Consider the following 24,841-nt stretch of genomic DNA (forward strand, 5'->3'; position numbering starts at 1 on the left):
AATTGTACCCACATGCACGGAGTTTAAAACTGGCTTCCTACAACTCGTCGCGCAAGGGAATAACGCACTTTTGTTAGCCGTTGCGACTGACATTTGAACAAAACATTGCATGCCATTGAACACCGTGGCCACCTGAACGCGGGAAAAATACTTGCACGTATCCGAATTGTAACGATCCAGTTCTGCATGCTTTCGTCACAAGCAGAATTGACTATTGCAATGGACTTCTTTATGGACTTCCAGATTGTGAAATAACTAAACTGCAGAGAGTAAAGAACGCAGCAGCTAGGTTACTAACTTTGAGCCGCAAATATGACCATTTTACGCCCGTTTTGCAAGAATTACACTGGTTGCCAGTTAGGTATAGAATACATTTAAAAATTTTACAACAGCATCAGCTTATATTAGCGATTTAATCAATGTAAGAAAGCACGCACGCTATTCACTGCGCTCGAATTCAGGCACTATTCTATAATTACGATCCAGCAGGGAAAAGGAAGAAATCCTTTGGTGACAGATCTTTTAGTGTAGCTGTGCCTACACTGTGGAACGCGCTCCCAACAAGCCTGTGCAGTGTTGATTCTAATATTGTAACGTGCTTTTGATCATTGCATGTTAAAAAGCGCAATATAAATTATTATTATTATTATTATTATTATTATTATTATTATTATTATTATTATTATTATTATTATTATTGATTCAGACAAACTTTCCACTTTTAAGCCATACTTTAACCTCGTTCCCAGGGCTTCATTCCTTAAACATTGGGAGGGCCTGGAATCGAGTTAGACTGACTCCAAAATCCAGCGAGGCCCGTGTTCAAGTCGTTCCAGGACGGATTTCAAGACCGCTAAAAGCTATTTGATAATTAAACAGGTATTTTGGGATTCAACATTGTACCGGCTTCTGGACCATGTCCAATAAGCCGGATAACAGGTGCAATATGATCAATTAAAGCCTATCCGTGACGAGTTTTCTTACGCCGGAATCTAAAATGGATGGATCCAATCTGTACAAAGCTGCAGTGTGAACGTCAGCTAACCTGTGGAGAGAATCTGTTAAAATGCTACGCTGGGGCTTGCACGTAATGCTATCTGGATATAGTTTCGTATGCATGAATTTTACGATTGGAGTATTATCCAGTAAAACACTCGTGTCTAGATCAATAGCAATGTCACGGGAATAAATAAGGTCCCACCCATTTTTCGCAAACGAAAGCACGAAACTACAGAGAGAAAATCAGTTACCCAGCGGATATTCAACTGAGCCTCAAGGTGAGAAAAAACGCGAAGCAATCGAAACTATCCACAATCATAAAAAGCAATTACAGCCGTAAAATTTCCCCATGCTCATCGCTTTGTCCGATACAACGAGCTTCTGTGGGGGGTAAAATAACAAATAAACAACTGAAGAATCGTCATAACAACTAAAATAATTTCTTTACTTGTACAGCATGTGCAAACCTTGTAGATTTAGTTTTGATGATGACAGAAAGGAGTCGTTGAAAAGTCATGTTCTTATATCTCTCATCTTTATCTTAAAATGTTTACCAAAATCTACTCGTTGTTATTACAACATTAGCTGTGTCAGTTTAAAGCCGAGTACGCAAATCTTGAAAGTTTCGTTCTCGTCGATAGAACAGCGTCAATTTATGTCGCCAGGATCTGCGGATTCAAATTTTGCTGAGATCTCTTTTGCAAGCTTAGGTATCGACGCGAAAAAACCCAAGTCTGTTTTCTGAGGATGCCTTGTAGGGAATGAAAAACAAACACAGCAAGGTACAAGAAAAATTTGCATGTCAGTGTTGATATATAAGAATAACCTGCGTTGTTTACGATACCAAATAACCTGTAGTCGTATCCCAATGCATCCTGTTAGCTCTAGAAATTAGTAGTTAAACTGATTCGTCTGTTTTTGACAGGTTTTGATGTGATGCGTTGTGGCCAACGGTCGACTTGGTAGTTTCACGATTGTGCGCACATTGTTGTAACGGATACATAACTGGGAGTGCTCGTTTCGTGTTGCCTTGTTGGTTCAGCTGGCTGATGTTTATTTATTCAGTCACCTCTAAGGTTACTGAACTGTCCACTAAATGTGATTATTTGTCTCCAAATGATTAAGTAAGAACTTACAGTAAGGTTTCGCGCAACAGCAGTCGCGGACGACCAGCTCACTCTAGCATTGGTTGCCCTGTGGCTGCATCATCTTCTTTATGAGCGTATAGTTCGGTGTAACTTCTGTTTTAAAAGCGTTACGTCATTTCCGAAGATTGGCACCGTGTATTATGCACCAGCGTCGAGCATCAACAGCGCTGACGCTTTAGAATGTCTCTAAACACATTGAACTCTGTGAAAACGAACGGATTGCGATCCGTGACTGATTCGCCGTTACTTGGTCGCCAAAGCACAGCTGCCAGCCTTAATAAGATCGACGTTTTTGAACTCTCTCCTCTCAAGTTTGCGGCTCTGTCGGCTCGATCACAGCAAGCCCGCGAAATTGTACAAGATGGAACCGTAAGGGAGTTGAAAGATTTTCTATCAGATGCTAACAACGTTAAGTCGTTAAACCGTCTGGATGAAGAAGGGGTTTCTCTGCTCCACTTGACAGCACGATTGAATCGAGTCGAGGTCACGAGAGTGTTGATAGATCATGGCGCTGATGTTGATATTCGCTTGAGAGATGGAGCGACTCCTTTACATGTGGCAGCAAGGTAAGAAAATACGATTTTAGTGAACCTTCCATTGAACTGGCCGGGGATCGAGTACCATTAATTATAAAATGGTACTCAATCATTACACTCCAGCAGTTCATTCGGCTTAACTTCAAATAAGCCTCTTGACCACTGACATTTGCCGTTTTATACTGCTTGCCTCTCAAGTGCCAAACCTAAAAGTATACGACAAAGCTTTACAACATTTCTGCTCGGTGAAAATGTAAACAGAAAAGTTAAATATGTTAAAATATTCGGTATGTATTGACCTCTTAGTTGCATAACGCGGCTATCTCTCAATTTTATTTTATATGTAAAAATGATTTCTTTCGCACAGGATCATTTAGAACCACGTAAATCAAAGGAAAAGGGTTGGTGCATGTACGAAATAAAACAACGGAGAAATTTTACAAACAAGTCGATTATTAATAGCCGGCAGTGTAACCGCTTCATTGATTATCAGTGTCTAAACTGTTGTTTTAAAAATTTAGAGTATGGAAATAATATATTTCGGACAAATTGGTCGTTACCCTCCGATCAGTTGATTGTTTGCCGTCTTCCTGTCATATTACTCCCTGGCAATGGTTTTCCTTAGAGAAGTAACTTTGGCAAGATTTTAATTTCGTTTTGCTTTTACCTGAACTAGAGTAATTAGTGCCCTGCTCTAAATTAATTAAAATTTAGCTGGGCGCATATCAGAGTTCAGTGCTAATATTGTACTAGCTGAAGTTACCAGTACGACAAGTTCGACTAGTTGGCCGTTACTTGAGTCTCTTGACAAAATCTAGGGTATATCGTATCTTTTTTTTTTCAGTGATGACATATTTTTTAAAAGTATGATAAACGACCATTTACCAGCTGAACGGTGTAGCTGTACTAGTTAATGCTTCATGGTATAACGTTTACTTTCAATGACCAAATTACAGTAATTACAAAAGCTAGCCGTCCGTTGATGACACAGTGTCAGGATAGATTTTTAAGACCCAGTCTATCAGGGCAACTTTACTGTAAGGTAATCTAATATTATGTAATGAAACCATCAAGGACTGAAGCTAAGCCCTAAAATTCAAGATCACATAAAACAAAAATAATCTAGATGTTATATGCAAATACAAGTAAAATTAAAATGCTGAAATATATAAAGAGAAGAAATGTGCTTAAACGTGTGCTATTGTTCGAAATGAATACTAACCGCTTTTTAACTGAGTGCGGTTCTTGATGCCAACTCGACGGTGTGGAAAACCAATTATCCTTATGAACGGCCAGATCAGTCGGAGATAAGAATTCATAAGAATTCCACCTTACATTAACTGGAAAAGAAAATATCAACATCTTGGAAAGGGCGCAAGTTATTGAGGAAACGTATTTTTAAAATGATAATAAGTAATCACTGCGAGGTGTCATGATCTCAACTATCTCATAAATGCGTGAATTTCGCGGCAAACGTCCTTATCCGGGAGCTTATATTTTATGTCGTATACATACTGAGACTTGTCTATCGGCTCCTACCAGAAGGTGAATTGCTGCGAACAGATGTGTGTAACATGTGGCTGTCACACTTTCAACGACCGTGACATGGCGTGACTGTTGTCCATGATTGATGATTATTCATCGTCGTTCTGCACGCCGTTCAAGACTTAAATACTGTGTTCATCCCTTCCAACAATTTGTTTCTGTCATCATCATGATATTAAAGCTATATATTTAATCACGGTATAACCTTTATAAATATTAGTACAGCAGAAACTTTACGACAAGCTGAATACAGCCAGCTACAGATATCAGGCATGAAGTGCAGTGCTTTAAATAATAGACAATAGCAGTTTGAATTTTGTGCCCCTAAACTGAAGCACTCCTTTGCGAAGTTTTCAAAATTAGAGAAGCTCATATCTTGTAATAAAGATGTCTCGTAAAATATATGTTACGGGACAGATTTTAAGAGTCCAAGGATGATTGTCTAACTTGTTTTATTCAACGATAAGAGTTGACGTTCTTACAGCTCAGGAACAAGCGATCAAGGAACTACTATTTCTCTTACTGATATATGGTTTACAAAGTAGCTCTATTTATGTTGAACGTTAAAGTTAATTGGTTTTTTTCCTAAAGATAAACATTGTTATACGAAAAGTAGCTGTCTTCAGATGCCATGAGCCGGAAAGCGAAAAGAATAAGAAATTAGGTAAGGTTTCTTTGTTCGTGCAAAAAATTGAAAAACCTAAGATATCTGGAAGGCTGAATTCCAATACAGCAATTCAAATCACTGGCCTGAAAGTAACCAAGTTTAACTAAGATCCCATGGACACAGATTTTAGTTTAAGGCTAAAAAAAAAAGGAGTAAAAATTCAACTAAAACTAATTGAGTTGGCAGCGCAGAACTTAGAGGTGTTAAAGTGTGCGAGTTAAGTTGGATTTTAATGAGGTTCGCTAAGCTAATTGTTAATTATGCCAAGTTCGGCCTCAAGGTGCGAGCGAATAAGAGCCTAAAACAAACGTTCATTAAAGATCGGCTATATATCATTTTCCAATTTCACAGCTGAAAACACCTTCTAAAGTAAGCAGTAAGGTATTTTTAAAGAAAGGTTTCTAGAGGTGTTGTTTTCCCTTATTAAAAAATAAATTACCGAAAATACTAAGAACTTGGTTTCTATGAAGAAAAAATGTAATACAAGAAAGCGGATAAATGTTTAGGCTTCAGTGAGAAGGGAATATAATATAATAGAGTAAAATAGAGCTAAATATTATCGTACTATTTTAACTGAACATTGAAGTTTTAGAATTTCTAGAAAACAGCCAAAACATACGTTTACATATAACATTAGTAAAATGATGCTTCTTTTAAGAGGTATTTTTGGTATGTAAATAACATTGACACAAGAGTCGTCTCAGGATATACAACAACTATTTTTACTTATAATCTCGTCGTATATGAAAACATCGACAACTTGGTGCTATCCTCTCTGTGGCTATAAGTTCATGCATGTGCGTCCCATCTTCGTGGGATAATTGTTTTTCATCGGTGAAAATGCAATCCCAGAATTTCGATTGGCCATGGTATATCAGTCGGTCTTTCTTGCAAAATGAAATAATCAACATCCAATTATTCCACTGTTGGAAATCGGATGATTATCTAGACAATAGCCAAGAAGGCGCGCGTATCTACCATCTCATATCCAACCGCAAGATCGTGAAACAATTGTTCAATGGTCTGTGTTTTTTTTAAAGGTTTAACTCTGCCGCCGTTGCCCAAGTACTACTTCAATCAAGTGCCAATCCACTGCTTGTCGATGAACTGGAAAACAATGCCCTTCACCACGCTGTGCGCAGGCGCAGCAAGGACGTTGTGGATCTACTAGCACGTGACTCAGACATTGACGTGAATGCCAAGACACAAGTTGGAATGACTGCTCTTCACCTCGTGTGCATGAACGGTGATTTGGAAATATGTCGCATCTTGTTACGCCATGGCGCTGACATCACAGCGAAAACAGCCGACCATAGCACCCCGTTGCACACGGCCATATTCAGTTGCCATACTCAACTTGCTGAGCTGCTTATAAAAGAAGGTTAGTGTAAACGGTGAAGTTATTAGCACTCGAGCCACAAGTAACCCACACTACCAACCCTTCACTTGTATTCATTCAAAAATAACTTAAAGTGACTAGACTAACTCCTACTCCTGCTCGACTGTGAAAGTACACTCTTTTCTTTATAAGAACATCTAATTTTGAAGCTGAGGCTGAACGTTCTTATACATTTTTTTTGCGATTTGAGGCTGAAAACGTTTTTGAGATGTTCTTAAATAACATGGTATACACTACATGTACTTCAGTAAATCTATGCGGTCGTGACCCGGAAACCTATCAAAGTGCATTACCTGCTGAGATATGGTATTAAGAACTGCTGATTATGACGAACCGAGATGTTTGTCTCCATTTTTAATGTTACACAAAACATGCCCTTAAGTATTTTGGTTAATTTACATTTGTTACCAGTTTATTTTATATACAGATTAGCAAAATAAAAACGGTCTTAATCGACTCTTAGCCTGATCTCGACCTCAACGTTTTTATAAAAAAGTTTCTTATAAAAAAAAAACAGAGTGTATAGCTTTGCGTTGGTACTTAATTGACCCTTTAAGGTCGTTAAAGCGCAATGAGGTTCCAGTCTTCTTGATCAAAACTTTCGCTTAGTTGGAACTTGCCTATCCTCAATCGATTAACCCTTTAAGCCGTAACAGTGATCAGCATCAAATTTCCCCTAGTAATATCAATGCTTATTCAACCCCTGAGGTCATGAGAATTAAGGATATGATCACCGAAGGTGAATTTCTTGATATTTTAATAACTTCTCCACAGAATTATGGGGACAGGATACGAGAATTTATTCTTTGATATTAGGGACTAAAAGGTTAAGACATTTTTTCCTGGTATTATCGAAGAACAATTCTCCAAGCATGACCAGAGGCATACTTCTCTTGATTCAATTTGGAGGTACGCCATATATAGCCAGCTTAGACAGCACAGTCTTACAATTTCAAAACTTCTTCTTCTTCTTCGTGTTCTACCTAGCCGCCTCCAAACTTATGAACGTAGAGGAAATTTTGAACGAACCAGACTTGGACCAGGACCGCGCACTTCACTTGGCCGCGGAGACTGGGAAAGTAAAGTCGGTTGAATTGTGCCTCAAACATGGCGCCCAGGTGAACGCGCAGAGGACAACATTGATGACACCACTTCATATAGCAGCCATGAAAGGTGACCTGGAAATAGTTAAAATGCTGTGTAGAAACGGTGCTGATTTGTACATGAAAGACAACGAAAAGCAGACACCATTACACAGGTACAGTTGAGTTCAGTCAACACTAATTTTATGCTACTGTTTCGTAATGCTGGAGATTGAATCACATGCGACGCGACTGGAGAGTGTGATATATAAGGTTATGTAGTAACTCGGGCCCAAGATTGCGGTGTAACATCAAAGTCAAAAGACTGTGATGATCACTTCCCCTCAGATGGTCAAAGCGTCAGCCAAAGTCACCTCAAACAGTCCTTCTCAGGACTTCTCTCACCCGGATGATCATAATTTCCCTACTTGTAACATTTACTCCTGGGTTCAAACCATTTACAGTGAAGCCAAAAGAGTTAGTTGAAACTATTTTTTTATCCAGTAGATGACGAGTTTTCACACACGAAAAGAGACATACGTTTTAAACCGCTTTTGTTCGGTCCCATTTGAAAAAACAACTGGGAGTCCACTAATCTCTGAAAAACAACAAGATTTGAACTGAGCTTTGGGAAGCAGTAATGGTAAGAGTGTCTGTCTCCTACAATTACAGAAAAATAGACCGTCCGATCAATACGCACAGGTATAAGCCGTATGAGGGTTTTACTCCGGGATCTCCACACTTTTCTCAACTTGATAAAGCATTTCAAATTCAAATTTGAGTCTGGAATCCAAGGAACACAGACGGTTCTTTTTTAGTTAGTTTAAGACTATTAAGTACGATTTGTCAAATTTAAACTATAGAGTAGAGAACAAAGTCTAGATGAAAATGGACATCTGCTCATGACATGGAAATTATCGACATACCGTTTCGTAGATCCTCGAATAAGCGCGACCACTACCACCATTGCAATATGAAAATGAAAATACAGGAAAAAAAGGTATATAGCATTTCTCTGGAATGGAGACATAGCATCCAAGATCACCTCATGACGTCATAACTCAGGATTTAGTACCAAAACGTCTTTTCTTTTTCTGACCCTGTCACAGAGCTGCTAATGGCAATCGTCTTGACGTCATCAAGCACCTCCTTAGCCTGGGCGCGCAAATCGATATGAAAGCCGATGACAATCGCACGGCTTTCCTAATGGCAGTGGCTGCTGGTAGGGTGGAAAGTGCGCGGTTTTTCCTGGAATCTGGAGCTGACGTTCGCGCGTGCACGTCAGAAATGAAGAACTGCGTGCATCTGGCGGTGGAAAATGGTCACTTGGAAATGGTTGAACTTCTGTTGAAGAATACTGAAGTTACGGAAAATCTTTATCGGTCTGATGCCTGGGAGAGAGTGCCACTACACAACGCTGCTATTTCGCCTAACATTAAGGTCAGTAACCTCCTTTTGCTACTGCGCATACGATCTGCGCATCTCGGGATGTGCCTCCTAATTCAATCTCGTTCCCAGAGCCCACCTGTCATGTGGGCTCTGGGAACGAGAGTGCTCCTAATTCAAAGGTATTTTTTACACGGCTTTTGACTACGTGAGAAAAGAAGATCTTAATAAGGGCTATTGAAATCCAGAAAGAACAGATAATAAAACTTCAATTTGGAAAAAATTCCATATATTTTAATGTAATTTAAAGCGTTTTAGATTTTTGTTGCTTACACTATCTATCCAATTTTCGATAGCCCTTGATAATATCTTCTTTCCAGCATAGTCGTAAACCATGCAAAAGTACTTCTGTATTAACAGACATTGTCCTTAATTAAAAGGCTCCTTAACTGAAGGTCATTTTCAAAAGGGGAATGTTCTTCTACTATATTGCAGTCTACAAGAAGACCTGGCTAATATGATGTCACTATAATTTAGCCTTTTTAATGATCGAAAGGTTCTTTTTTGTTGTCAGATTCTTGAACTGTTATTAACCAAGTACTCTCGAGCTTCCTTTCAAGACCATAATCAACAGACACCACTCCATCTTGCGGCTCAGGGTGGCCTATTCACACACGTGGAGGCCTTGGCAAAAGAGATGTTCGGTTTACATGAAAGAGATGATCAAGGAATGACGCCTATTCACCTTGCAGCGATGATGGGAAACAGGTAGAAAGAATATATTAATTCTAGCCCAAGGTCACTCTGCTGACTCGGTGTAGCCTGTTCGATGTTCTCAGGTAGCCAGAAGCCGAACGGCTAAAATCAGAGCACGAACGGGAAAATACACCCAATAAAGCTGGTTCCCGTGAGCTTTATTTACGCTTTCGCTTTTTGAATTTAGCCGTTCGGCGAGCCCACAGTCGGCTGAGGCCCAGGAACAGGCTTTACTAGGTGGTGAGGCGTTCAGAGTATCGACAGCATCGAACTTTCGAGCAAAATGGTTGCTGATTAGATTGTATTGCATTGCAATATACTGTGCTGCATTGCATTGTATTGGCATTGTAAATTGTATCTTATTGTATATATGTATTGTGTATCGTATCGAAGCGTATCGTGTCTTGTTGTTGTATCTCTCTATCGTATCCAGGTGCATAAATGTCAGAGAGTACCAGCCAAATGTTAGTGAAGCCTAATAAAATTTTAGGTAACCTGGTAATGGACTACCACTGCACCCGGGGGAGGGGGGGGGGGGGGCTGTAGTATGTGCATTTACTTCCATACTTTATATGATTTCGGGCCACTGAGTGCCCATTTTAGTCACTTTGTTTTTGTCTTAGCAAACTGTTAAAGAGGCCCGATAACATTGCTGGTGTACCCCGCGATCTTGGGATATCATCCTACATACGGCCAGACCCCGGCCGGCTACACAAAATAACATTATATAGTGGAGATTTTGTGCAAGTATCCTCTTTTTTCCAGGGGGGAGGGGGGGGGGGGATTTTCTGGTGTTCTCTCATTGTCTAGGATAATCGTTCTTTAGTCGATGCAGTCGATGGTCCACTTCCATATCTCAACAGTATCTTCTGCAACCAGTATCAAGTGATCACCTAAAAGAAAACACCTACTTACAAAATACGTGCGCGCGCATTTCTATATGAGTTAGTGATGCTCACGATATTTTCAACTGGATAATTCAACAGGAAAGCGGTTCAGGTTCTTATCCGACTGGGTTCAGACGTTAACACAAGAGACAGCGACCGCTGGACACCATTAATGTGGGCGGCCAGAGTAGGTTGTGATAAGACCTGCCAGGAACTGCTAAACAAGCAAGCTGTTTTGGATCACGTGAATAACCGTGGGGATACCGCTTTGCACATTTCCTCCTCGTACGGTAACGTCCATGTTGTTCAATTGCTGTTAAATTCTGGGGCCAACGTGTGTATTCAAAATAATCTGGGACAGACGTGTTTGGATGTCGCGGTGCATTCTGGGGCAGGAGACGTAGCACTAGCCATTGCTCAGCACAAAAGGTTGGTATGAAGATGTTTGATTGTGTGTCGTTTTATAAAAACATGGAATAGACTGAAATCATGCTGGAAACATGGAAATGAATCACTCTCTATGCCGTTGTTTTCTTGATGATACGCTTGTCTAGAAGAGGGCACACGAAATAAACGTCATTGACCCCAAATCGCTGAAATTGTTCCAATAGTACCAGCGTAGTCCCCAACCTTGCCTGCGAACGCAGACGTATTTCCGGCTGCCGCTTCAACCGGAAATACGTCTACGTTCGCAGGCTATCTCCTACCTGACCCACTCCAAATTAGAAAGTATGTAAAATGCATCATTGACACTCTTGTCTATCATTTGTGCTAGATGGCCGGAAATCTTGGAATACCGAAGTTCGAACCATGAAGAACCGCCAATGAAAATCTTGATCGAGCATTTCCCTGAAGCTGCCTCATTGGTGATGGATCACTGCATCAAGCGATCGTCTCACATCAAAAGTGACCCAAGCTACACCGAATATTACGATTTCCATCTTCTAGACCCAGGGCCTGATGATGAGTCTGGCCTCAATGGAAACCCCTTCTTCGGTCCAACAACAATGGTAAAATACAACCGAGAGGGTCTTCTTTTGCATCCTCTGACGCAGAAACTGTTAGACGCGAAATGGGCTTCTTTCGGGAGGTATATCTACTACTTCAATCTCTTGACGTACCTGGTTTTCTTGGTAACATATACGGTGTTCGTGGTCACAGAAAGAAACGCTCAAGATTTTAGTCCTGAGAAGAGAGAACCGAACGGGACACGGCGCTCCGTTTCCCTGTCCGACATATTCACCAGGTCGACGGCGTTTAATGGAATCGTGCTGTTTGTCGCGGTCATCTTTGTCGGGGCTCACATCGCCAAGGAAATTTTTCAACTCCTCGTCCAGAGGTTGAAGTACTTCAAGGACCCGTCCAACATAACCGAATGGGCTCTGTACCTATCTACAGTCCTCTTCATGATGCCTTATCTACTAACACCCGATCAGTTACAGGGCGCCTTTGGCAGCTTGCAAAATCCACGCAACTTGTGGGTGACAGGGATTTTTTCGATTTTCTTGTGCTATATTAACGTTATCCTGTTCTTGAGGCGATTTCAGACGTTTGGAATTTACGTGAACATGTTCTTAGAGGTGTCCAGGACCGTCGTACGAGTTATGCTTGTATTCTTCATATTCATCCTAGCATTCTCCATCGTGTTTCATATTCTCTTCAAGGAACAGGTAGGAATAGTATTTTTAAGCCTGTTAATTAATTAGCAAGTTAAAGATTGATTGGTTGATTGATTGATTGATTGATTGATTGATTGACTGACCGACCGACCGACCGACCGACCGACCGACCGACCGACCGACCGACCGACCGACCGACCGACCGACTGACTGACTGACTGACGCACGCACGCACAAACACACTCACTTACCCACTCACTCACTCACCTACTCACTCACCTACTCACTCACTCACTCAGGTCTCAGGGTTCTCCGATGTTCTTTCCTCCACACACTTCCCAAAAAAGCATTTTTGAATTCCATCTCAATCACGAATTAACAATTGATAAAGATTGCCACTGACTGTACATTGCCATTATAACAGAGCATAGTGTGTACAACACGATCAAAGTTCTCCGTAACGTATGTCCACTAATATCATTTCAGGACTCGTTCAGAAATCTCGGTTGGGCCTTCGTTAAGGTGTCGGTCATGATGGTCGGCGAGTTCGAGTATGAGAACACCTTTGTGGACAGCATCAACAGCACTAGTGAGCGCACAGGAAACCCACTCAATCCTTTTCCGGAAATATCACTCTTCTTCATCTACGTCTTCCTCTTCATGATGTCGATCATCCTCATGAACCTTCTGGTAAGTGCTTCCATAAGAGTGATCATGGGAGCGCCAATAAGAGCTCCACAAAGAACGCTCTAATGCCCTTAAAGGGTAATTTACACACCGATTAATCGGTCCGATTTGGGCTAATTTAATAAATTTTTCATAAACTCACTAATAATTCATTTAACAAATCGACGGCAGTTTTCTATGGTCTATACTCTTATAGACCATAAAATGACGTCAAAAAATGTTCAAAACTCAAGTGGAACCACGAGCCGCAGGCGAGTGGTTTCACTGTCGGCATTTCACAGTCGCAGGTATAGAATTTGTACCCTCCAGTTAATGGGTTCCTACAGTGACTTGCTGTGTTCACACTGCAACTACGTTTCAGGTTGGCCTGGCGGTTGGTGACATCGAATCCGTTCGCAGAAATGCCACACTTCAGCGCATGGCGATGCAAGTCGCGTTTGTGGCCGAGGTTGAAAATAAGTACCCAAGAGTGATCACTCGGAGGATTTACAAGAAATCGCTCGAGATCAAACCAAACGCACACAAAAATAAATTTAGGTGAGTTGGTTTATTTATGTAGCTTCGACCTTGCTTTCGCAGAAAGAATTACATTCATGTTAATAAAAAAAAAAACTTAAAGTAACTGTGGAGATATGTAGGGCTGACCCATTCCCGAGTGTGTAGATATTGGAGAGTGGCGCGAAAAAAATTTGCGAGAAAGAAAAAAGATGGGGAGACTGGCTGGATGGGGGCTTTTTTCTATCACGTATTATTAAAAAACTGGATTATTGTATAATGCAATTCCAGGGATTTGATTGGCTTAGCAGCCATGGTATATGAGCCATTATACCATGCCCGAGAAGTAGCGACCATAAATTATTTTCTGGTTGCTCTTGAAAAAGAAATCAGCAAGGCCTACCAATATTACTTGATTGTTTTTAATGAAACAATTATTCCACTTGCACTTGTTGGATATGAGATGATTATAGCCAACTCTGCGCTACGCGCCTCGTTGGCTATCTATCATCTCATATCCAACGCGGGGCAAGAGGATGCAAACGTTTTGATAAAGAAGGGGCATTCCCAAAGCAGGGAAAGGGCTTGCGTCATCGGAATAAACAGACAATATAATGAACAGAAACCAAGAGGAATAAAACTTATTCGATATTTGTGACCAATCTATTCCTCATGTCTCTCAGTGAAGGGCTACAAGATATCCGTTTGACGCGAGGGACTTGGGCTCCGCACGACCTCGGTTTGAGCTTGTGTTTTAAAGATGACCAATGAAAGTAGTAATAATAATAATAATAATATCAATAATAATAATAATAATAATAATAGTAATAATAATAATAATAATAATATAATAATAATAATAATAATAATAATCTTTATTTGTGCTTTTTTTCAATTTACATGTTGATTCTTACAATCTTTTAGTGGTCGAGTCGTCGGCAGACTTCGACAGTATTTGGGCGTGCTACGAACGAATTTAAAGGAAAAACAGCAAGGATAGGTACAATTAAAAAAAATTAAGACCGATAACCAACGACAAACTTCAGAAATTCTCAAGATGTGGGGTCGCTTCTTATGTTAATAATGTTGTACTGTCGGTGAAAAAAATCCCTTTTCAGTCAATTACGAGTGAATTGACAACAAAATTATTCAAGTTCATTATTCAACGCAACCGCGAAATGATTGATTTGCTTTTGAACTCAACGACATTTTTTTTACCACTTATAGGAGATTTCGCGCATGGCTCTTAGGGCAAGCCAGCTTTTTTGACTCGTCAACTTCGTTAACACCTTGCACAGAAATGGCCCAGTCTACCATCCATGGCATCGAAGTGCAGGTGTGCAAAACTAAGAAGAGAGTGAAGGCTCTGATGAGAACAGTGGAACTTCAGAATAAAATATTGCTGATGATGGCACGAAAAATGGACCTCAGTGTGGAAGCAGAGGATTTGGACGCTAGAGACTGGGTCTCTGATACTGCGCAACTTGAGCCTGCGATATTAGGAGACGACAAACATGTGGAGGAAAAAGACGACATTGAAGTGGCCAGGCTATGACCATGTTCGATTTGTTCTCCACCGAAAGCCATGCCAGTGATGTGAATTACACAATTTTCGGGCTGTTCTGGTTTCCATGGAACAGACAAGTCCTTCGTTTTTCTGCAGTTGTTGTATAAAACAGCACCTAACCATTTTGGTTAATTTTCGGGACAACATAAAGTAACAGTCGTAATGTCAGTCTTTAATAAAATGAGGTGTAGTTCCGCTGTATTTTAAAGTGTTCTAAATACCCCAAAAGCCCCTGTTGCAACAAATAATGGACGATGATATACTACACATTTTACGAAGAAGCAAAATTATATATTAAACAAAAAATAAATGAATAAATAAATAAACATCACCCCTCGTTTCGTTTAAAGAGTGCAACATAAACAACATTGCATCTAGAGAGAAAATCCAAAGGATAAAGTGTATATCAACGAAGACACTTTTCGCTCTCGTCAATCTTTACTCTTGCTTTTTGACCATCAGAATGTCTTGGCCAATCAGGACTTTGAATTTGTTATTTTGTTTTCGGGATGTAGGCGCCATCTGTTCTAGCCTGCAGAACAGGCGTTATTTTTTGTGTTTTTCAGGCGAGCGCGGAGCGCGAGTCACGCCCGCCTGAAAAAAGGGAGAAAATAACGTCTGTTCTGCAGGCTACATCCGTTCTAGCGTGGTTACTATTAATAGAACTGACTGAATGTTCCAACGATACAAATATTTTTTCCGACCATTCAAAGTGAAATTACAAATAGGTGACACTACCCCTTTAAGCAGCATGAAAATGAAGAAATCTTAGAACGATTAGTCGTAGTCTCCTAGGCTGGCGCTCTTTGGACCATCAGCATAGGAGGCTAGATTGGTCGTCGCTTTACAGCAAGTCGTATATAACTGCCGGATGTTTAGGTTTACATTTAGGGACTGTGCAATAATTATTAGGAGGGGGGGCTGAAAATCCAGAGTTATCTAGCAAAAACTTAGACAGTACCCCTCCTCCAAAACTAAAAAATTAGTTCTAAGCCCCCCTCTGTTATGTTAAAAATAAGGTCGCACCCCCCCCCCCCCCCCCACCAACACACACACACGCACCCACTCCTCGCCGCCACCATTACCATAGATGCCTTTAAGTACATACCTTTTATACTGTCATGCTACTGTAAGCGTACGCCCACTTGTTGGATGTTGTCGTCTGGAACAAATAATACCTCATATGAGTGTTGAACAAAGCCATCCGTTTCGGAGTCATCTGAATCCAACTCAGAGTTGTTTTCGGAAGTGCTTGTGTGAGAATCAGAGTCGCATTCGGAATCACTGGGTAGGAGTTCTGTGTCACTGTCATTGGCACTAATTCTTTCGTTGTTTCGTGTTCCAGTTTGCGAGAAATCAAGAGGACGTGCTACCAGCACGGCTTTGCTTCCAGATACAGGAAGATTGTTCTGCTTAAGGTAGATCTTAATTTGTCTTGCTGTGAGGGATTTGACTTCATTTTCTTCTTTCCAGTTAATGTCTGGAAGGGTATTGCACTCAGCTTCCCTTTTTAGAGCTTTCAATGCAATAAACTCACGGTGTTGAAGAAAACGTTTGAGAGTGATTTCATCAACCATCAACTTCTTACACACCTCCTGCAGTTCGTTGGCGTTGGAAGAGGTTAACATACCAGAACCGACTAACTTCTTGACTTGCACACTTGGAAGTTGTCGATCGATTTCCTCACTCAGACTGGTCACATTGGATGGAATATACCCGCGTGGTAAGGCTGCTGTGTCACTAAGATCAGGAACAGGGAACCAATTTGCAGGGACACCAGCTACCCAGCCTTCCTTTTCACACGAATTACATGTGGGCTCACAAGCAAACTTCAGGTATTCTAAGAAGTATTGCCCTTGTCGTACATGACCGTCCTTAAGCTTCTGAAGCTTCAAGCACATAGCATTTCCGCATATCTTTTTACGTTTATCAGCAGATGCCTTTTCTCCACTGAACGAGATATTTGGCAAGAAACTGTATGATCTGCTTCTCCCTAGGGTAACTGGGGACAGAAATAAGAAAATCGTGTTTCCCAGGCCCTGGCTCGTCGTGGATTCGATCTGACACCTCTCTAGTTAGATTCCACGTATTTTCTACTTTCCATGATGCACAATGCTCTTCAATCTCTTTTAAAGTCATGTTATCCATTTGTTCAGCTGTAAGACCGTGAAATGGATCTATTGGTGGTTCAACTGGCTTACCAGTTGCCAGAGCTTCACCAATGGCGGCATTAGTCCTCTCAGCCTCGTTCTGTGCTGAGTCATGTGGTGCTCTGTGTAAACGAATAAAACTTAAGGCCCCCCTCTGTCAAATGAGTGATTTTACTTTGAGACCCCCTATCTTGGCAGCAATTTTAGGTAATGCCCCCCCCCCCTCTCGTTTTTCAGCCCCCCACCCCCCCCCCCCCCCCTCCTCCTGACAATTATTGCACAGTCCCTTATTCAGTCTTTCATCCTCAGTTCACATTGATACTACTTCAGATATTTCACATTCACTTGTTCATCTTCCACGGGTATATTATGAAATTACAGAATGACCAGCTGGCTTGATAGCTCAGTTGGTAGAGCACTGCATCAGTGTCGCCGCGGTCAGGGGTTCGAATCCCGTTCAAGCTTTTTTTTTTCAGGCTTGTTGGTCTCTTTCGTGCGCAGTTTATAATAATGACATTTCCTATTTTTAACTTTCACTGCATTTTACTTTGCTATCGCTAGCTTGCAGCTGAATTATAATTGAATTGTACTAATTAGTCCAAAATGTACCCTTTTCCAAGATGGACACTGTAGTAGGGTGATTTCTGCCGTCCTTCGGGCCTGTATATCTTCTATCTCTCAAGTCTGAGCTCAGTGCAATCGTCCATCATAATCAGGTTATCTAAGATTGTAAATCAACTCCGCTCGTTGGCCTGATGGAGGACTGCAAACAAGCCAAGTTATCTATCGGTATCATCTCTCAATCGACATGTCTAAAGCGTTTGACTGCTTGCACCCACCACTCATGCTAAGCAAGCTTAAAGCCTATGGCGTTCAAGACAGGACCATTGATATATTACGCAGCGACTTAGGCGATCGCCAGTGTCGAGTACGGATCGAAAGGGCGACAAGCTCCAGGAGGCTATTAAACCATGCCCATAGGTTTCAGTACCATGGGACCACTACTCTGGAACATTATTATTTTTTTTTTTTTCGGAATGACCTTTTATATTGTGTACACTCAGGAATATCTATGTAAGCAGACGATCACCAGATTTACGAGATAGGTAAAGATACATGCACTGCAGTATCTAAACCCCAGCGGAATGCAAGCCTTGCAAATAACTGATATGATTCGAACCTCTTTCAATGCAACCTTAAAAAGTATCAAGCGATGAACATTCAGAAAAAACGCGCAAGTAATTGCAACTGTCACGGATAAGGCTATAATTGAGTCTGAAAGTCTGAAACTTCTAGACGCAACAATCGATAACAGACTGAACTTTAACGAGCACATCAACAACATATAAGAAAGCTACTCAGAGGATCGCCGCTTTGATGTGGTTAAGGAACTTTTAAAATACCTACCATGGCCAAGTTAAAACTGTACAAATCGGCCATTCTTCCTCACCAGACATATTGCCACTTAGTATGGCACTTTTGCAGGGCCTCAGACACTAGAAGGTTAGAGAGATTACAAGAAAGGGGGATTGCGAGCTGTCTTTAGATACAAGCAGTCTTATACTTGCAGCTACTAGATAAAGCAAATTTACCAACTTTGCATAACAAAAGGCTGAAAGGTATACAGCTATTTCAATTAACGTTGTCGGATCAAAGTACAAAGGTATATATAAGACAAGACCTCAAGATTCCGCGGATTTTTTTTTAATAAGTTCATCAAAATCAGCTATGCCTTGTCCGTCCAGTGAAGATACACGATGGCGAGCATTTGGATGAAAGAAATGTCAGGATATCAAATGAATGATGTGGCAGCCTCTTTGAAGATTAAGCTTTAAGCTTTGATCCGACAACGTTAATTGAAATAGCTGTATTTATTCTAATGTATGAGGTTAGACACAATTTGTGTTCCAGGATAATCCGTGATTTATTTCAATCTAGCAACCACACTTATAAATTAAGACAAACCGACTTTGTGCTAGATTTAATACAGTCACTCACGACAAACATTGGTTAAGATACCTTGGTCCTAAACTGTGGAGTAACCTCTCCAGTGAGAAGAGAGTTGCGAGCCATCTCTCTCTCTTAGTCCTTTGAGCCCCCAGTGGGGCATAGGGCCGCTGCGAGCTATCTAAAGACTTTTAAATCGCAAATAAGAAGACGTGATCTATCAAGCTTTCTTCGATGGATGGACGGACGGACGGACGGACGGACGAATGGACGGATGGATGGATGCTTTGTAACAGACATTGTCAGTGATATTTATTTGATTTTTCACGTAGTTTTTACATAGTTATGTCATAGTCGTTTAATTGTTAGTTAGGTGTACCGTATTAGCGGAGGGATCATCCCTCTACAAGATACTTTTAGACAGGTTAATAAAAATTCATTCATTCATTCATTCATTCATTCATTCATTCATTCATTCATTCATTCATTCATTCATTCATTCATTCATTCATTCATTCATTCTTTCTTTCCTTTATTCATTCATTCATTCATTCATTCATTCATTCATTCATTCATTCATTCATTCATTCATTCATTCATTCATTCATTCATTCATTCATTCTCTCATTCATTCTCATTCTTTCGTTCGTTCGTTCGTTCGTTCGTTCGCTCATTCATTCATTCATTCATTCTCATTCTTTCGTTCGTTCGTTCGCTCATTCATTTATTCATTCAAATTATTTCTGCAGTATTTGCATACCTTCCAGATGACTTACTGTACATGTAATTATTTATTCTTGGAACTTGATAATATATTAGCGATTGTTCAAAAACGGATGAATTCAATTTGGAGATAATAAAAATTAACAATTCTCACACGATCCATTTAGGAAGAACACCCAGGCGAGAATAAGTAGTATTGGGGTAGCCAATCTTGGCAGTATGCCCTTTATCAATCATGTCTTAATTATTTCCATAACAACTACCAAAGGTTAGATAGGACTACCTATAATGTTTATAAGTCTCGTATGCATTCGGATTTTTACGCACATCATCGGTCATGACCAGAATCGCTTCGCATAACTTGTTGTAATCACTCATCTCATTGTACACGTGAGCTGAGATCCTAGTATGTAATTTATCCTGTATTAGCTTCACAGGTGCCTCAATGCTAAACTCGTAATGTAACTTAGCTTGCACCATTTCTGCGTGGGCCTTGACAGCTTCCTCCTTTCCTCCTCGAGTGACGCAGTCTAACAGTTCCTCGGGAAGACGTATCAACACCATTGGTCCAAACATGTCAGCGTGTGATAACAGGCAGGTTCCCCAGTTTTCTGCTAGCTTCAGCGCGGCAGTTTTGGCCAGAGTGTTGTTGTGTTTGCGAATTCGCTGAGGGTCCATGGCCTCCCAGAAATCCAACACTAGATTACAGGGACAAAACAATCAGCTTAGAATGAAGGTTGCTTCTCTAAATAGTTAACCCAATAAAATAGACAGAAACTGACAATGCATGTACAGTCAATTTGTAGTACGAGTATTTAAAAGTCACCAAAGCTTTTTGAAATATTAAAAATAAAATAAATAATAAATGGGTATTTCGGTGTCTTCCAAAGAGTGGTTCTTTCACCCACTGTTTCCAAGTCCAATTAGAATTTGGAAATGTTGGTTTCTGTAGAGGGCGGAAAACCGGATATTTACGGAGAAAAACGCTCGGAGCAGGGACGAAAAATATTCCTAATCACTTTGTGTAAATTCCAAAGATTACTAAGGAAGATCCAAGTATGTTTTTAAATACATGTAGAGCAGGCACATTACAGTTATGAATGCAAGTTGATGGAGTGGTTGCCAAAAAAAAAACAAAGCCTGAAAAAAAAAAAAAAAAACTTCACACTGGAACAACATTCAGACCCATGACCCAACTGGTCATTTTGTGAACTCCCAAAATGACCAGCTCCCAGTTGGCTTGATAGCTCAGTTGGTAGAATGCTGCACTGGTATCACAGTGGTCATGGGTTAAAATACTATCCCAGCCTGAATTTTTTGGGTTCATATGTATCATGGTCCTTCATGATCATCTACTTAATCTTTCATGTATAGTTCTTTTATACGACTTTTGACATTTTTCACATCATTTTTCTTTCTCCATGGGTGCATTATGAATTCACAATATGACCAGCTCCCAGTTGGCTTGATAGCTCAGTTGGTAGAGCACTGCACCGGGAGAAGGAGGTCAAAATTGGAGTTACACTCAAGGATGAATGTTTTTCAGGCATCTTTTCACAACTGCTTATTTACATGTGTAATAAGTTGCAGTTACAGTGTGACACGCTTTACCGTGGCCACCCAACAAACTTTTTTTACAAGTTATATAATTAGCCATAAAATACAAAACGACATGTTTTCAATAATTCATTGTTGTGTCACTTGCCTGTTGGACTTTGCAAGGAGGCATGACCATTAACCAAATTTGCGTATCCTGATTGGCTAACTTGTAAAAAAAGAAGTTTGTTGGGCGTTCACGGTAAGGCACGTCACACTGCAAAACTGTGATAGTGCTTCAACTGATAAATCTTTCATCTGCAGTTCTTTTTAACATATATTGAATCTTCGTACATTTTAGCATCAAAAGCTTTTTAATAGCATACTTACCAGTATTTAAAGCCAAGTAAGGACTGTAATCCCTCAGACCTGAAGAATGGAAATGAAGCACATGAAAGATCAAAATGTAACTTGAAGATAAACTGTCTCCAAAAAGGACCAAAAATCTTTATATCTATAATAGAACAAATAGCCTTTTATCACTTTTTGGCCCTCAGAATTTACCAGCATGAAATAAGACTGCATCTGTGCTTCGAGCCAACAGTCAAACCTTCCAGAAACGGACAGTACTGGGAAAGTATTCAAATGCATATCATATGTACAGTTTTGAAGAAATTAACACTAGGAACATCACTTTTTTGAACACCATGTTTACCAAAACAGAATTATCCCATTCTGTTTTGGTAAACATGGTGTTCAAAAAAGGGATGTTTCTAGTGTTAATTTCTTTAAAACTGTACATATGATACAAAATGATTGATGTAAACATTCATTGACAATGGCATTGAAAACAGCATATAAAAAAAAAACAACAGGAAAACAAAGCTTGTTTATGGACAATTCTCTTACCTGTCCATATAAATTGTGAGTTAAATCCAGCACCAAAACCACTTGAAACAACAAGGGGCTTAATCATGGACTGGTGCTCTTTAGAAACATACAAGAAACCACAACCCTGTGGAGATTAAAATACACAGCATCCACTTAATATAACTGTTTTTTTCACAAGCAGCTAAGATTCCTTATGTATAATTTTTAGCAGTGTTATAATCACAACAAAATATATGAGGATGCACTCAAAAGATTCTAAACAAAAGTGACTTAATTTGTGTCTGGTGTTGTATTTACATGTAACAATTCAACAGCAGTTTTCTATGCTCTACACTCTAACTTACATGTATAGACCATAAAATGATGCCATAAAATGTTCCCAATTCAAGTGGAACCACGAGAGCCTGACGAGAAAGTTTTATGGCATCATTATTTTTTATGGTCTATAAGAAGACAGACCAAAGAAAGCTACCGTCAATTTGTTTTTTTTTTTTTTACAATAACAGTCATGAAAAAAGTATGAATGGAATTGGCTATAATGTCTGTCGAGAAAGTGTGCATATTACATCTAACATCATTTTTATTGCCTGTACTCTGATAGACAATAGCTACAAGCCAATCAGTGCATGGCAAATCTGACAGGTATTGTAAAATGATCGTTGTCTCTATGTGCCTAGAGCCATTTTGAGGCTGTTTAACTGAGATTTTTGTCGTGAATTTGCCTTCAAAATAGCACGCAAACAACTATGACAAGATATCATATGTATAGCTTGGAGCCACCAGATAACACTTTTTTAGCACATAGTTTATTCTTCATTATCTCATGAAATCAGCACTATGCTAATGATTGTAACTGGTTTAGAGTTAAAAGAATGAACTTGTATGAGTTTGCACAAAATATGTTCTAAATGCTATATTTTCAGACAATCTGTGTCTGATGTACGTTGTGCAATGTTTGATTTAACCTAGTAGATTTTTAAAAGAACCTGTTACTGTGTTTGTTGCCTTAAGCAGGCAAGCAATAGTAACATGAAAAAAGTCTGCATGTCACTAAAAATCAGCCTCTGCTTTTGCAACGTGCAAAGAAAGCAGTGTCTGATGGCCCAAGGCTAGTGGATTTTGCTATCGGGCTAGTGAATTTTGTCCTCAATTTGCCTGACAGGCAAGTGAAGGTTTTTGATTAATTCAAATGACAGAAGAACTGTGTAATCAATCCTGTACATCAAAACGTTTTTGGGGCTGGTTGAAATGACTTTTGGGCTTGTACATGCTAGCTACAGCTTGCCCGAATGGCAAGCTGTAAAACTGACTTTCTTTTCATCCTGTTATACAGTACCTAAAACCATACCTTGGGACATGCCAGCCACTTATGAGCATTTGCCACATAATAATCTGCCTTGAGAGCTGCCAAATTTAGTGGCAAGCTCCCTAAAGCATGTGCTCCATCAATCAAAACAGGAACACCTTTACTGTGGCACAATTTCACCATATCCTCCACTGGCATCACTACAGGATAGTTACTGGGAATATGACCAAACAATGCCAGTTTTGTACCTTCTTCCAAGGTATCCTTTATCCTCTCAAGAATTTCCTGGTTGTTTGCAGGAAAAGTGATGGTGATTTCCTTTAAAATTACACCTGAGAATAAACAAGAAGAGCATTGAAATATGAAGTAAAAAACTATGTTATTAAGTTTGGGTGTATTCCAACTCTCCTCTCTTCAGCTAGTGGTCTGCAGAACCGACAAAATAAGTTTGAGACCTTGTGAAATGGTGAGATTAGAATTTTTTCTGATCTGTGTGCGAATAAAATATGCGTCAGTACTGTACATGTACTCAGTACCATACTCAGCAGACTGGCTGATGTGGACATTATGAAGACCAGAAATTACAGTTTGATGGGAAAAGTAATATAAAAATGGTCTAAAAATAAACTGATCTGTTGCACGCTCGACTTATGGCTTGAGTGTATACAATATGCGAGCCAGCAAGGCAGACGTGCGAGGCATGAACAAAACATGCGAGGCATAAACAACCCCCAACATAAATGCTAACCGTTAAGCTAACTGGGGAGCTATTTAAGCTAACCAGAGTGCTTTTTAGGCTAACCTGAGTGCCTCACACATCTGCCTCGCATGCCAGGCATGCCTCGCTGGCTTGCAGATTATGCATCCCCTATGGCGTCCTCCCCTAGGACGTTGTAATGTGTTTATTTACGTATGCTTACCATATTCACTTCTAAGGTGACGAAACAATTTCTTCACAGTATAATAGCATGTATTCAAAAAGTACACCGTATCTCCAGGACGCCAGTCTATCGACTTAATCACAGTGTTGATCGCAGCAGTAGCGTTAGGTAAAAGAACAATGTCACTGGGATCACAACCGACAAACTTTGCCAGTCTCCGGTTGACATGAGCTAAGAGTGGCAGCATTTCTCTGTCTACAAATCGTACTGGCTGCATTTCTATGTAACACTGCCACTTGTACGCTGTTTCCAGCGCATCTTTAAGGACGCAACCGAAAGCTCCGTGGTTCAGAAAAGCCCAGTTGTCCAGATCGAGAAGGAAGTGTCTTCGCATTTCCACGCCAAACGTCAATGCTCTATCAAATGTGGGAAGTTCGATAGGAAACTTTGGCGGTACATAGTCCTCGTCAGATGAGCTCACGAAATTTTCAACCGTTTTAAAAGCCATAATACCCTGGTATTTAGGCTTTTCAATCGTCGCTTTAGCGAGATTCTCGCACAAATTGCCCAACACTTCTTCGTCCGCCATGTTGAAAATAATGCGCCGTCTGGACCGCCGTCTGTAGTCAGCAAT

The 24,841-nt window shown here is 40.2% G+C and overlaps 2 protein-coding genes across 2 annotated transcripts; one reads left to right on the forward strand and one right to left on the reverse strand.

Annotated features, from left to right (window-relative positions):
* The first annotated feature begins 1,455 nt into the window (after positions 1-1,455).
* LOC146483832 (uncharacterized) lies at positions 1,456-15,570 on the forward strand. Its single transcript, XM_085105973.1, has 10 exons — positions 1,456-2,713; positions 5,936-6,276; positions 7,282-7,552; positions 8,486-8,816; positions 9,337-9,530; positions 10,505-10,834; positions 11,181-12,075; positions 12,511-12,714; positions 13,073-13,248; positions 14,434-15,570. The coding sequence occupies exons 1-10, from the start codon at positions 2,328-2,330 to the stop codon at positions 14,759-14,761; spliced, it is 3,456 nt and encodes a 1,151-aa protein (XP_084962099.1). The 5' UTR covers positions 1,456-2,327; the 3' UTR covers positions 14,762-15,570.
* A 3,986-nt stretch (positions 15,571-19,556) lies between these two features.
* LOC146483833 (uncharacterized) lies at positions 19,557-24,808 on the reverse strand. The gene is made up of 5 exons (XM_085105574.1): positions 24,247-24,808; positions 23,369-23,658; positions 22,039-22,144; positions 21,520-21,558; positions 19,557-20,291 (listed from the first exon to the last, which is right to left on the reverse strand). Exons 1-5 carry the CDS (start codon positions 24,794-24,796, stop codon positions 19,873-19,875), a joined length of 1,404 nt encoding a protein of 467 aa, XP_084961700.1. The 5' UTR covers positions 24,797-24,808; the 3' UTR covers positions 19,557-19,872.
* Between the last annotated feature and the right edge of the window lie 33 nt (positions 24,809-24,841).

The sequence above is a fragment of the Pavona decussata genome, unplaced genomic scaffold, assembly GCF_977016875.1.
Source record: "Pavona decussata unplaced genomic scaffold, jaPavDecu1.1 SCAFFOLD_38, whole genome shotgun sequence".
NCBI lineage: Eukaryota > Metazoa > Cnidaria > Anthozoa > Scleractinia > Agariciidae > Pavona > Pavona decussata.

What these genes read in the sequence shown, in the direction of transcription:
- LOC146483832 (XM_085105973.1), top strand. Translation starts at nt 2,328, where the DNA reads ATGTCTCTAAACACATTGAACTCTGTGAAAACGAACGGATTGCGATCC. An exon ending in AAGCAGACACCATTACACAG is followed by an intron (nt 7,553 to 8,485) that starts GTACAGTTGAGT and finishes ACCCTGTCACAG; the next exon opens with AGCTGCTAATGGCAATCGTC. An exon ending in CTATTTCGCCTAACATTAAG is followed by an intron (nt 8,817 to 9,336) that starts GTCAGTAACCTC and finishes TTTTGTTGTCAG; the next exon opens with ATTCTTGAACTGTTATTAAC.
- LOC146483833 (XM_085105574.1), bottom strand. Translation starts at nt 24,796, where the DNA reads ATGGCGGACGAAGAAGTGTTGGGCAATTTGTGCGAGAATCTCGCTAAA. An exon ending in TCACCTTAGAAGTGAATATG is followed by an intron (nt 23,659 to 24,246) that starts GTAAGCATACGT and finishes GTTTATTCTCAG; the next exon opens with GTGTAATTTTAAAGGAAATC. An exon ending in TTACTTGGCTTTAAATACTG is followed by an intron (nt 20,292 to 21,519) that starts GTAAGTATGCTA and finishes CCTGTAATCTAG; the next exon opens with TGTTGGATTTCTGGGAGGCC.